Source organism: Bidens hawaiensis, unplaced genomic scaffold, assembly GCF_021521415.1.
Source record: "Bidens hawaiensis isolate Kalapana, Puna unplaced genomic scaffold, B.hawaiensis_p1.1 tig00001842_1, whole genome shotgun sequence".
Taxonomy (NCBI): domain Eukaryota; kingdom Viridiplantae; phylum Streptophyta; class Magnoliopsida; order Asterales; family Asteraceae; genus Bidens; species Bidens hawaiensis.
Genome location: NW_027491102.1, coordinates 2,371,820 through 2,387,004, shown reverse-complemented (window position 1 = coordinate 2,387,004; position 15,185 = coordinate 2,371,820). Strand labels below are relative to the sequence as shown.

Genomic DNA, 15,185 nt, shown 5'->3' with positions numbered 1-15,185 from the left:
ATGAAGGTGTGCTAATGAAGGTATAGATGATGTAGGAGTTGAAGGTGTGTGTAGGTCACCTGTAGTTGATGTTGTGAGAGAGGATAATGTAGGTAGAGATGATGTAGGAGGTGAAGTTGTATTTAGGACTCCGATCATTGCTGGTGCGAGTGCGGGAATCGATAATGACGATGAGCATCTGCCTTTGAATGTCATTGCAAGTAGGTTGAAGGGAAAAGCTATGGTTGTGGAAAGGCCAAAAAGGGTAAAACGGGTTGGTTATGCGTGCAGAACACCGTATGCTGATAGGCATGTTAATATTAATAAGACAGAGGCAAAATCTGATAATGAAGTTTGGCGATACCTATGGCAAATTGGAGGGCCCTTAATGTAAGTTAATGTGTATTCATATTTCTGTTTATAAGGCATGTGAGTAAGTAATATCTTGAATGTTTATTATGTGTTTGGTGTAGGCAGTTGATTTTCTATACACGGGAAGCTCGTAGTGGTTTTCGATCTTGGTTTGAAGACGCAAAAGAAACAAGTCATGAGTTTAAGGATGAAATATGATGCGAAGATTCTGCTGGCGGACATAAACAAGCAAAGATATCGTATATTACAAGTTTTAGAAGCTGAGTGAAGGATGGGAAGTCTAATAATGTAGGAAGCTGCATCGCAACTGCTCGTTTTGTTTCTTATGTTTAATTATTATTTTACTTTTAAGTTGTTTCCCACTATAACTATGTTTCACTAAAATGTTGGTCCGGTGTGTTTGGGAGTTTGGTTTTTGGATGAATGTAATCGATAAGAATGTTTGAAGCTATGTTTTCTTTAAATATTTTGAACGTAAGTAAGTTTGTTGGTTATGTTAGTGTAACTAGTTTAGTTGTATACTAGTTGGATTGATATATGGTGGAGAAGGTGTAGGACACTGTATGATGTATGAACAAATAAGAATAACACAAAAATCAATTAACTGCAAGACGTAACAACGTATCTTAGTATATGATTGACGTGTGGGTTGAGTCAAAACACGTCTGAGATGTCGCTATATCACACGCACATGAAGAACATATGTGTAGGACTCAGGTATGGCTGCATACATCAGGAAATACACGACATAACAATCAGCAAAAAAAAATTATCCGAACAAGATTATAATTCCTACTCAGGTAGGAATTATAGCAGTACACACAGGTTTTCCTACACATGTTATAATTCCAGCAATATAAACAATTTATATTAAACAATATAAATTTGAAATTGTAAATAAACAAGATCTGATATATATAAACAATTTATATTAAACAATATAAATTTGAAAATGTAGATAAACAAGATCTGATATTTAAATTTGAAATAATATTCAAATATAAACCATTTAATTAAACAAATAAATAATTCAAGCAACAAAAATAAAACTTTCCATTTAAAAACTTATGGGATTTTACCTTCATCCCCCCCCCCCCCCCCAATTTAAATAAAAGGAAAAAACAATAGGAAATTTCTTATTGGCTGAATCCATTTCTCACATTTCTTGTAATAAATTCATTTCTCACTTAAACTTAAATATATATATATATATATGTGTGTGTGTGTGTGTGTGTGTGTGTGTGGGTAAGGATCCCAAGAGAACCCTTTACAAATTGAGAACTTAGAGAACCATTTTGGACCACTAAAAACACCAAAAAAAATATTTAAAAAATCATAAAACAAAATATAACAAAAATTTAAAAAAAGTAAAAAAACCAAAATTCTAATATTTCATTCCGGTTTCATAAAAAAACGCTTTATTATACACATATGTATACTTTTATTTAATATTTACTTACGTAATATACACATATGTACAGTATCATTTATCTTAAATTATACATATGTGTATAAAAAAATCATGTAAATGTACATATATGTATATATTATACATATGTGTATATAATTTAGCTAAACCGAATTTTTTTTATGAAACCAGGATATTAAAATAAAAATTTTGGTTTTTTTAGTTTTTCATTTTTGTGTTTTTTTTTATTTTTGGGGTTTTATGATCCAAAATGGTTCTCATAGTTCTCAATTTCAAAATGACTCTCTCATCATCCTGATCATATATATATATATATATATATATATATATATATATATATTTTGTTTAAACTCAATTGCATAACAACTAACTAGGTCTAATGACAAAGAGGTATGACTCACAACCGAAAGGTTGTGGGTTTTAATCTCATTTGAGACATGTTTAAGTCTATTTTTATACATTAGTTTGTTACACAACTAAAATCATAGTCAATGAAGCAAATTTAAAAATTAATTTTTTTAAATCTAACGAAATATTCTTTTTACTTAAGGCCAGTTATATTTTTTGTTTTCAGCCCTGTTTTTTTTTTTAATTCTCAGAACCGGCCCGAGTCTAAATGTGGCCCGTGAATTATATTGGAGTATATAACTATGTGTATCACTAAAATGTTGTTTCCTAGATCTACATGTATAAAATGGCATGCAAATGAGGTATGAATATCGATCCTTTAAATTCACAAATTTCTAAGAACGTATTTACTTCTATTCATATTAAATTATAGATCAAATATCTCTCTATATATTAATAAATAAACAAGTGGGTTTCCACAAAATTATCCTTTTATTTTTTACCAATTTTTTCAAATTGCCACATGGCATTTTCGAAATATTTTTTAATTATTTTAGCTCTCTTTGTAATAAACAAGTTGGGTCCACCAAATTCTCCTTTTATTTTTCACCAAATTTCTTCAAATTTTTACGTGGCATTTCCTAATTATTTTAATTCAATTTCAAAATCAAACTTGTAATACCTATTAAATTTTATCATCCTAATACACATGTTCTAACCCTTGCAATCACCATATACATATTACATTGAAATTCATCAGTGTTCAAGGTAACTATCAAACCTTTGTAATCGGATTCACATAATCAATTGTTTCACCTTCACATATTCAATCGGATTAACAGCTTCAATCGGAGTCAATTGATTCACCTACACATATTCAATCGGATTCAATCGATTCATAGGTTCAATCGATCAATCTTCTTAATGCGATTTATTTAATCAGAATCATGTAATCTGATTCACATAATTGATTTATATGTAATCAATTGTCTTTCAATTGAAACTCTAATTCTATGATCATTATATAACACATATATTTACTTAGAGTTATATTACAAAAAAATTAAAATATGTCATCAGTTATCGATAAGTTTTATTTAAATAAAGACAAATTATCTTTCAATATACACATTAAAAGTCCAAAAAAAACCAAGTTAATATAGTATAAGATTCAGTGTTTAATATTAACGAGTAAATGTCCTCGAATATGCAATGTTTGAATTACTTTTATTCTTAGTGGATTGTTTTCGAAGAATTATGGACTTTCATTGTTTTTGAGGAGATGATTTGTGATAACAAAAAGAGTAACCCCTACCAAATATCTTATCAGTCTGCACATCATAATGCAACTTTATATCACTCTTATTATACAGTTAATTATAAGTAATTTTAAATGACAGGCTTGGGTTCATGTTTAGTTTAAAATAAATTTGGTCAATGTATTTTTCAAGTAAAAATGAGTTTGGCTCAAACGAGCATGATCTAAACAATTACTTACATTTTTTTTGCGTCTAATATTATTTTTATATTTAACTGTAAATATATTTTTATGTGAATTCCTTATCAAATAAAACAAAAGGGAAAAAAGAAAAAAACAATCACTTTATAAGTAAAATGTTTTCTTTTTCTTTTGGGTTTTTAACTTTTAATATGCTAGCATGTTTATAATTTTTTGTAAAACATTCTCATACTAACACTTTCTTTACTGCCAACAATTTCATATGTAGACATTATGATTTCTTATGTTACAAAAACTATTTACAGATTTAATAATGATTAGTTACCTTAAAGAAATTGGTTTGAAAAGGGTAAAAAGATGAGTTTTGTGAATTGGAAAATAATTAAGTTGGTTTTTCTTGCTTCATATATTTTTATGTAGAAATGGATTTTTTATTTTATTTATTCATTATTTTTTGGGGTTTGATGTTTAAAGCAGTTGAAACAGGACTTTCGTGACTTAAAAAACAAAGAAATACATTTAAGATAATGATCAAGTTTAAAGATGGTCATTATGGATCTGCATTTTCTTTAACCGCAAGTGTCAGCCACAAATTACCAGCAACATATTGTAAATGAAATTCGCATCTGAAGGATAATTATAGAATTTTTTATTTGTTATTTTTGTAACATAAAATTTGCGAACTAAAGGTTATACATGTGTAGGGTGAACATATCAAATATTTAGTTTCGAGTTAAGATTTTGAGTACGAGTCAAAATTTTTCAGTTTTTGGTCCAATGGCAGTTTAGGGATTTGTGAAAGTTTGGTTCGCTTGAGTTAAAAGTTGCAGATTTTTGGTCCTAAGATTTTTTGTCTCAATTTTGCTAATATTTTAAACACTAAATTTGTTTTTAGCATTATATTTGTAGTTTGTACATTTTTCAAAAATTTAGATTTTTTGAATAACCCGTGTGTCACACGGGTTCTTTTTTTTTTTTTTTTTTGAAAGGCTAAATTTTATAAAAAGACAAAGGAACCTTAAGCAAGAAGCAAAAGGCTCACAAGTACAAAGGAGAGTCACACGGGTTCTAACATGGTATTATTTATATAACTAGATTTATTATCCCTATACTAAAATAGTGTTGTTCCGAAAACACACATAAATCTTAAATACCACGTTTTATAATTCAATCATCTTATTAGCCCGTCAACTACTCAACTTTTTTATTATATAATTATTCTTTTACTATTTTCAACATAGGAAAAGCTATTACCCTGTTATATTGATTTTCTTGTTTTTTTAAACTTATGTTGATTTTCTTGTTGATAATAATAAATTATAACCATATATTCAAAAATAATAATAAAATAAATATATATACATGAATCCTGACATAAAATAGAAAAGGAAAAAAGACAAAAGAATCAATACTTTGTTGTCATAAGCAATGATGTCCACTTTTTCAAATTTCAAGGGTCAAAGAGTCTTATCACCCAACCCTAAAACTTGTATAAACACAAGACAGAATTACAAATTTTGTCCTTTAAAAAAAGCCAAAAACCGGTTCGTGTCCTTTTCTAAGTTTCCTTGCAGGCGGTGTACTTTAAACTTTTTTTTCCTTCAAGTTTTGTCCTTTACGCTAACTGGGTTAGAAAAACTCAGTTAAATGCCCTCACGTGAGACGCATGTGAGGGCATTTTTGTCTTTTCACCTGTACCTGCAACCAGTCACCTACATCACCACCGCCGGAGAACCCATAAACCCAGATTCCGGTCAAACCCTCACCACCACTATCTTCTTCCTTGTCTCCCCTGCTATATGACATCACCCCCACCACCACTGCCATCCACTCCCAATCAAATTCAGATGCTGCTTAAGAGAAAAACAAGAATCTTTCGGCGAATCTTAAGAAGACGCTGACTTAGCTCAATATGTTTGTAGCCGAAGGTAAGTTGGTTAAAGTCAAAAATTTACGGTTAAAGAACCAGATCTGTAAATTGGTTTTCCACCGTTGCATTTGAGGAATCGATTGCAAAATTAGTGCTCGTTTGGTGGTGGTTGTAAATTTGGGCTCGATTGGGGCAAATGGGAAAGATTCAATTATGTGATCAGGTTTCAATCTTGGCGGTGAACCTGTGTTGTAGACCTGTAGTATGGTCAATAATTGATTGTGAAACCATTTGTAGATTTTTATATAGAAAATCAAGTGCATAGAATAATTCGGTTCTCTCTATATAAAAACCCCTGGACTTGATTGCAATCGAAGAGGGTGGTTGACCATGGTGGTTTCCGGTGGGAGTGGAGATGGATCTGGGTTTGTGTCTTCTCCGGCGAGTTTGACCGGAATCTGGGTTTATGGGTTCTCCGGCGGTGGTGATGTAGGTGACTGGTTGCAGGTATGGTGGTGTGGTTGTTTCTGGTGGCCGGAATTTGTGACGGTGGCTGGCGGTGGCCGATTTAAGAAAGTATGGTCTTGTGGTGGCAGTTACAAGTGTTGGTTGGTGTGTGGCGGTAGCTGTGGGTTTTGTGTTCATGGTGGCCGGAGTTTTGGAAAAGGATGGGTCGGTGGCTTAGGTAGTGGTGGTGTTGGTGTAGTGAGAGGGAGGGAGAGAGTAGAGAGAGAGAAAGAAGACGGGAAGATCATTTTTAGTGACTGACATGTCGTTTTCCGGCGGTGATCTCCGGCGTCGGACGGCGGCGGTGATGGATTTGACCGGCGGCTGGATGTTAAAGACGGAAGCAGGAGAAAGAATTGAAGAAGAATTAGGTCTGGGGGTTATTATGGTGAAGAAGAAGATGGATACTGGATTTGATGATATATTATTATTATAATATATTAATTTATTTTTTAATTATAAATAACTACCAGTAGACGAAAAGACAAAAATGCCCTCACATGCGTCTCACGTGAGGGCATTTAACTGAGTTTTTCTAACCCAGTTAGCGTAAAGGACAAAACTTGAAGGAAAAAAAAGTTTAAAGTACACCGCCTGCAAGGAAACTTAGAAAAGGACACGAACCGGTTTTTGGCTTTTTTTAAAGGACAAAATTTGTAATTCTGTCTAAACACAAACAATAATACAACAAATCCAAAGCTTTTTTATATTTGGTGTGGTTGACAGGAAGTTTGAGTTTCTCATAAAGACAAAAGTTTAAATAATCATAGACAACACTTTAGTAAGGACATAAGTGTTTAATATAGGAAGAATGAGATCTTTGTGATCTCCAGTTCGATCATGAGAGCGTCCCTATGTTACCACAAGTGGGCCTTTGATCGGTGGATTTTCCTCGAGAGCTAGAGATAACTAGCTTAAGGGCTCTGTACAGCTGAGTTGGACCAGCTGATTGTGGTCTTTTATAAATGAGTCATCTCGTATTAAGTACTTAGCAAATTCTTTGTTTGTTGACCTTAAAAAAAATTGATAAAATTAACCTGTATAACAGTATTCGATAATATAGCAATCATATAATATATAAAAAACTAATTTTAATAGTATGATCATCATATTATTTAACAAATGAAATTTAAGATTTTGAATTTGACGAATATGAATATTTTTTTAAAATGTATATGTCTAAGTAACCATAAATACAGAATAAATATAAAGATATAATATAAATAAAACATGAAAAGAGAGGCCAGAAAGCGCTGGTGGTGTTGTTGCTGGCGGAAAAGACATGACTAATCCCATTTCAGACAACGACCACTAAACCAACCCTATCCTTTATTTTCTTTCTATTGGATAATATAAAGTTGCTATAATACTTTTATCAATATATCTATATACACGTATATTTTAAGCATAAAATAGTGTTAATATATTTTTGAGTTATATAAATCACATCATCATATTAATGCATCTCATTATTATGCTGCTGAAATGACAAATTTTCTAAGTCGTTACAGAATTTTGTCTCAAATTTATGAGATAGAATCATATACTTGATTTAACATCAGGTAGTTATTTGTTGGGGGTGCATGTGATACGAAATAAATACAGATTGAAAGAGATCAATTATGGTTTGACTAATATCAATGGCGTAGTTAAAATTGAATAAATACATAGATATCCAAAACTACTCATACTAAAACTTTTCACTGTTAGGCATTTCGTGAAAAGATGTATAATTTATATACATCAGGCCTCTTCGTCCTCTTCGTCTTCATCGTCTTCGCCCCCGTCGCCGTCGCCGCCTTCATCATCGTCTTCATTGTTGCCCTCGTTTTGATTCTCGTTTTCACTAGGAAAACGCTGATTCATCCAAAGATGTTTGACCAAATCTTCCTTTAGTGCGTTATGTATCTCTTTTGATCGCACGATATCCGAGTTTTCGAGTCTTTGCTCCATACTTGCTAGAGTCTGTGGCGGATCCAGGTCCGGTATGAAAGTTGGACATATTGCTCTTCCTCGTCCTCGATGATCATGTTAACATTATGATACACGCATACATAGCACATTTCATTCTTTCTAAAGACCATAGATGACAAGGATTTTAACAAAATGTCATCGTTGTTGAAGAACACCAAAACACCTCTCGATATCATTTCTCGCAGACTCTTGCACTTTCTTAAAATACTGTCTTTTTTGCATCCATCGGGTCACTGAATGTTTTAACGATTATCGCATACTCTGGATATATTCCATCACCCAGATAGTACCATGATGGTAGAAGTTATCGTTAGCCCAAAACACAGCGACGGGAACGATCCCAAATATGTAACTCTCCATTACAGGAGACTGCTCTAAGACGGTTATGTCATTGTTGGAACCGGAAACACCAAAGAATGCCGACCAAATCCAAAGGTCGTATGAAGCAATCACTTGAAGGCTGACCATTGGTCCCTTTTGATTACCACGTGTGTATTGACCTCGCTATGCAGTTGGACAATTAGCCCATTCACTTGAAGGCTGACCATTGGTCCCTTTTGAATGTTTTAACGATTATCGCATACTCTGGATATATTCCATCACCCAGATAGTACCATGATGGTAGAAGTTATCGTTAGCCCAAAACACAGCGACGGGAACGATCCCAAATATGTAACTCTCCATTACAGGAGACTGCTCTAAGACGGTTATGTCATTGTTGGAACCGGAAACACCAAAGAATGCCGACCAAATCCAAAGGTCGTATGAAGCAATCACTTGAAGGCTGACCATTGGTCCCTTTTGATTACCACGTGTGTATTGACCTCGCTATGCAGTTGGACAATTAGCCCATTCCCAATGCATGCAATCTACATTCCTTATCATGCCGGGGAAACCATGCACCCTTGTATGTGCCTCGTAAAGACGTTGTAGATCGTTCCAGCTGTGTTCTCTCAGATAATGTGGGCCATATAGTTTCAATATTCCTATATTTTACGCAACTTTTATAAAATAATTGATTAAAGTAAACAAGTGATATAATTTAAAAAAAAAACAAAACGTACCGTAACAAAAATACTCCAAGGTGTCCCGGGTTGTTTTATCGGCCATATTTAAATACTCGTCGTTGATGTCGGCCGTGTTTCCGTAGGCGAGCACACGTACGGCTGACGTAACCTTCTGAATAGATGTGAATCCTAGCGTCTCTCGACCGTCCGACTTTTGCTTAAAGTAATCAAGCTCACGCTCCAAATCATTGGTGATGCGCATAAATAAATTTTTAGACATTGAAAACGACGCCGAAAGGTTTTCGGGTTCTTGTATCTCGGCGAGTCGCAAAGTAATCCACCATCGACCGGTTGTTGGCTTCGGTACGATCTTGTTCGATATATGCTCTTTTTGAAACCGGGGGTGGTGGAGAGCTAATCACATTCGTAAAAGAACTTATAAAAGTTGTCGCGAACACAATCGCACTCGTAACCGCCTCTTCCTCCGCCTCGTCTTCGGCTTGTTGGTCGGGCTCGAAAAACCGTTTATATATAGATGGAGGATCTATATATAGTGAAGTTTGTTTGAAGAAATATAGAGTTGAAAGAGATATTTTATAAATTTGATGAGCTTTGATTGGGGATGAATTATTTTAATATATAGAAAAAATATATATATATATCCCCCGGGGCGTTTTGGGGTATTTTTTTAGGCGTTTTATGTATAACGTGTGTAGGTGAAAGAAAATTAAAAAAAAACATTATTTTAAACACAACGGTCATATGACCGTTATATATATATATATATATATATATATATATATATATATATATATATATATATATTAACGGTCATATGACCATTGTGTTTAAAATAATGTTTTTTTTTAATTTTCTTTCACCTACACACGTTATACATAAAACGCCTAAAAAAATACCCCAAAACGCCCCGGGGGAGGTGGGGTTCTCCGACGTTTTGGGCCAAAACACGCACCCAAAACGGTGCATTACGGGTGGTCTTATCGTTCTATAAAAAATAATAACATTAACATGCTCGTTTGTAAATCAGCTCAAGAAGTTCTTAATATTAAATTATTTGTTGAACAAATGTTAAGTTTTCTAGTTGATTTATCACCCGTAGCAACTCCATTAGCATATAGATATAGAATAGTATTGTCATGCTATAATAAATTTATTATAACAATTAAACAGGAAAGAAAATAATACTTTAAAATGAATTCATATATGGCACAAATTTCAATGTCCTCTTTAACGAGGACGTAGGAGGAGTTTAGCTAGCATAGCATTGGTAGTTTGACGGGGTCATCATCTTCTTCACTTGTTTCGTAGCCATAGACAGGACTTCCCTCTTTCCAAATTTTCCTTACATCGTTTGGATGATTTCAGGTTCCAAGATTAATGCCATTATTTTATAACACTAATGTAGTTTAAATTGGATTTTTATATAGTTTATTAGTCGGTAATTTAACTACTCGTACACTTAATTTTCATTTTTTGTTACCAAAGAGAATCGGGGAGATCTCACTTAATAAATACGGAGTAATATATTTATTATTGATTTACACTAGATTTTTTATTACATATAACCTACAAACAATGTATATTTATGTATTGCACTCATAATCACCATGTTTCATACTATTACACATGTTCGTGGGTTTGAAACGTAAATCTCCTCCGTGCTACGTAGCGTTCTCACATTTTATTTTTTGCCCTTACCAAAATGGATGTCTTTATATGTTGGTTTACTTTTATATGAGGAAAACCTATCAATTCATGTTAGCTATATTAAAATTGTAATCATGATTACATTATATGCATTTGGTACAAAAGAATTAAAAGATAACTTTTTTTGCCTTTTAAAGATGTTTCAAGTGTTTTAAGGCTGTTTAATTGGAGTGCAATCGGATTGAGATGAACGACAATGCGTCCATGTAGATACATGATGCTTGGAAACTTGTTAACAATTTGGGATGAAAATTTGTAAAGTGTTGTTGGTAAGATTGGGATGGGAAGGAGCATCGTCGCTCCCACCCATTATTGACATTCACCCAAATTGGTATTCATGATTTTGCTCGTGCTCTCAAAAGATGTTAAACATTTTGTTATATATGGTAAATTTATATTTGTATTTTAAGCTAAATAAGTTCACTAATATTCCACGTCGTCAAAATAGTGGACATTACATTCACGCCAACAAAACATAGTCTACATCATGTCTAGTAACGATTGTGTTAATAATCAACGTTTTTCGAATGCATATAAATCATAAATAAGTGTAGAGACTTTAGTATAGCAGAGAACCATTGAAGAGTATTACACGCCATTCTCAAAGCCCTCACTGAACCATCTGTTCACATAGAGAACTACTACATATTAGTCTGGTTAAATACTACCGAACTTCCCTAATTCCAATTAGGTCGGCTGATTATCGTTTGAACCTAAACCGGTGGTTATGCTACATATTAGTCTGGTTTAATTTTTCTTCTAAAGTTTCACTTATCATCTATACTACTTAAGTACTTAGGTTCCATATTAATTTTGTGTATGTTGTTCTCTTCATATTTTATTAATACTATTATATATATAATAATTTGAAAGGTTTACTTGCATTATAGATTGTACAACATGCTGTTGATATAGTACTCACCTTAATTGCTCCTAGCTGAATTCTATACACATGCTTTCAACAATTCTCTTATGAGTTTGGCCATTTGTGTTCATGCACTATTACTTTTATTTAATTTTAAATATATAAATAAAGACTTTAATCATCTTAAACAATACATATATTAACTTTGATCTTTATATAGTGATTATTTTACATTTAGTTCTGGTAACTGGGTGCGACCCAATTTTCGTTTACTCATCGTCATAACGCCCGGTATTACCGACTGGTGTTTTTGGTTTCAGTTTCGGTACAGTAATAAACCTAAATGAAACCGGCCCAATCCACGTCTACTCGCCTTCGTAACACCCGGGCCAATTAACGTCTACTCGCCGTTAATACGCCTGGTGTTACCGATCAGTTTTTTTTGTTTTAGTTATGGTACAGTAACGAATGTAACCGAAACCGGCCCAATTCACGTCTACTCGCCTTCATAATGCCCCGGTGAACATATGTCGAATAATTTTACATATGTTATTTTTTGTATCTCGAGTACTCTAGACCACATGTTGATTAATTTTAAAGTTTGATTATAAATTTCTTTGTTACATTTATGTTTTAAGTCGTGTTAGCACTTTTAAATGTTCACGGGTTTGTTTACTTTGTCACAAACCTAAACAACAAACAAATCGAACCCCCACTCCCGCAACGCCGGTGTTCAAAATTCTAGTTATAAACACATGCAAAGGCTGAACAGCGAATGAAAATATTAATCCATGTTTGTTTCTATTAATTGAATAAAAAATAGATTAGGTCAAGGTGCTTTCCTTGACGCCGTTGTAAAAGCTGTCACAGGTCACCGGCACCCGCTCCGGCATCTAATTGCTGAAACTGTTTTATTACTTTTATAGACTGTCATTCTCATTTCACAACCTCCAAACCACTAATTTTACTTTATTTTCACCACATTTATATTTATATTTTATACAAACCCATGTTCAAATTCATATATTATATATTTAATCAGATTACCACTTGGTTAAGCTGAAGTGACCAGCCAAATGATGGATAAGAACTTGATGCCGGTTGGCCTCTTAAGTTCGAATCTTGATGGCGACACGAGTTTTCTATTAGAGTGTCCCTTCCCAGAGAGCTTACTTTTGTGGGCGGACAACTCCTGTCAAGTGGCAGGGGGCTCGAAATTTTCTCGTGGAACGCCTAGCCAAACTCGGATGCCAAGCATGGACCCGGTTAAGACAACATAGTCTTGGCCCGAGTGGGGCGGTTAGGGCTCTCTGAAAGCTGTGGCTTATTATTCAACCACTATGAAAGTCACCGTCCAAAAAAATATATATATTTAATCAGATTCCTTTACCGACAACATCATATTTGCATTTAGGTTTTTTTAACTATTTCGTTTCCCTGCACACATGAATCATTTCATATTGAATTCAACAAACAAAATAATAATAATAATAATAATAATAATAATAATATTTGAAGATCGGGAAGAATCTGATTCTACCATTTGGAATTAGCAGGAAAGAAATCAACAAAAATAGATACACTATCTCTAGACCTAATGCTAACCTACACTTACACCATTACCATTAATTGATTGATCCAATCCAAGCCTAATATAACCCAAATTAATTAACAAACCGCTGGCTTCGATTTGATCCGGCAATGTTGGTGCTACAACCTTCTCGCTTCTGCTGTGACGAAAATATCGGAAACCCGAACATCGTTCTGGATTTCGATGAGCCTCTGAGAGAACACACCGGTACGTTTAGCACCGGTGTGATTCGTACATTGGCCGAGTACGATCTCTCCATTCCTTTATGTTTAAATCTCGGTCCACCGTTGAAACTACTAGGACTACTGGAACTCCGCTCCAAACTGTGGAACACGATTTTTCCTGATGAGCTCATCCGCGGGCTGTCCATTGACAGTCCGCGGCTGGCATCTGACGCGTCAGCAGAACGACTAATAGCGCTCCGTCTTGATGATTTAACTTCGTTTGTTGACTTCTGATTTGAGTGTGTTCTGGTTTTCGTTTTCACCATTCGTGTCTTGGGACGAGTGTTTGCTTTACCAGGTTTATCGGAATCGAGAGATAACCGTGGAAGATCGTCTAGATCATGCCCGGATGAAGACGACGAAAGCGACGGCCGTGATGATACAGATACCGATACCAATTCGTTATCCGTCAGTAGCGGAAGGCTGATTGACGAATCATTTGATGATTTTGTGCTCCGATTGAGTAGCTGTCTGATAGACGATACAGACGTTCGCTTATTATTAGTTGTAGTAGTAGTAGTAGTAGATGTGTTATTATTATTATTATTATTATTATTATTTGTGCTTTGATTAAGCTTTCTGAAACCGAGAAGGTCTTTCCAGCGGCTGGAGCACCTCGGGGCTCTAGGCGAAAACAAGTAGGGATCAGCAGCAAACGCGTCGTCCGTACTTCTCCGACGAGAACACGGAGTATCAGGCACGATTGTAGGTGATGACGTGGCAGCTTCCTGACGGATAACTGACAAATGCAGCGGAATAAGCTTACCGTCTGAGAACAGCTCGTCTGCCGGAAGCATCATAACTGGATCGTCAAGTCTGAACTCAAATCCGTCAAAGTCGTCTGCCAGATCTGCAATATCCTTCACCGGATCTTCGGTTATTGAGTCGGATAGATCTGTACGTTTATTCGCCAGAGAAGATATCCGTTTGGATGCATCCTCTTTACGGCCGATTGATAGTCTAGGAGTGAACCAGGCGTAGGATGAGTACTTATTATTATTATTATTATTATTATTCTCCGGTGATATTCCGATTCTATTAAGGCAAGCGGAAGCCATAATAATATCCAACCAGCAGTGGAGTATTGTAAATGGAGTGGATAGATAGCTAGGGTTTAGTGGTGGCGACTGATATAAATAAGGAGGAAGATGAGGTGGGGACCACATGGGGATGACGTGGCAACAAGCGCTCTGCATAATAAGTCCAAAAAAGCGAGTGTAGGAAATAAAATTAAAATTAAAATATAATGTAGTACTGTGATAAAAAAACAATGGGGTTCTGTCTCCTCAATTTCTTTATTACTATCTTTTTTTTTTTTTTGGTTATATTTCAAATGGAATATTATTTTTTACAAGTTTTTTTATTATATTTTACAGAAATGTACCGTTAATGTCTTTTATAATAGTTGAGTTTTATTTTTTTATCTTTAAAGGATACATAAGTAATATAATTTTATATTTTTTACAATTATAAATTTATGTTGTTGATGATTTTAGAAGTAGTAGATAATAATACCTTCAAATACAAGAATATTTTGCATTCCCCCTCCATCCTTATCCCTACCTCCTACTTTTGAAAAGATAATATATACAGGTTGACACTATATAACTCAGTCATCACACTGCATAAAGATATAACTTGAAATTCGGACATTTAAAATGAGCTAAATGTTCTCTTCGTGTTAACTTTATTATATATACAAGTCTCACGTATTACCACAGAATAAAAATCAAAAGTAAAAGATTTTAGGTTGAGTTAGAAGATTTTCTTACATGTGATATGTTTTCTATTGATAAATAACTGAGATGATTCATGATCGGATAAGTCAATGA

The 15,185-nt window shown here is 34.1% G+C and overlaps 1 protein-coding gene across 1 annotated transcript; it reads right to left on the bottom strand.

Annotated features, from left to right (window-relative positions):
- Positions 1-13,202: 13,202 nt before the first annotated feature.
- LOC143598065 (uncharacterized) lies at positions 13,203-14,411 on the bottom strand. The gene is made up of 2 exons (XM_077076387.1): positions 13,969-14,411; positions 13,203-13,824 (listed from the first exon to the last, which is right to left on the bottom strand). The coding sequence occupies exons 1-2, from the start codon at positions 14,409-14,411 to the stop codon at positions 13,203-13,205; spliced, it is 1,065 nt and encodes a 354-aa protein (XP_076932502.1).
- Positions 14,412-15,185: the final 774 nt, after the last annotated feature.

Bases quoted from the DNA above. Each gene is read 5' to 3' on its own strand.
- LOC143598065 (XM_077076387.1), bottom strand. From the start codon at position 14,411: ATGGCTTCCGCTTGCCTTAATAGAATCGGAATATCACCGGAGAATAAT. The intron at 13,825-13,968 runs GTGCTCCAGCCG...ATCGTCTATCAG, and splicing joins TTTTCGCCTAGAGCCCCGAG to ACAGCTACTCAATCGGAGCA.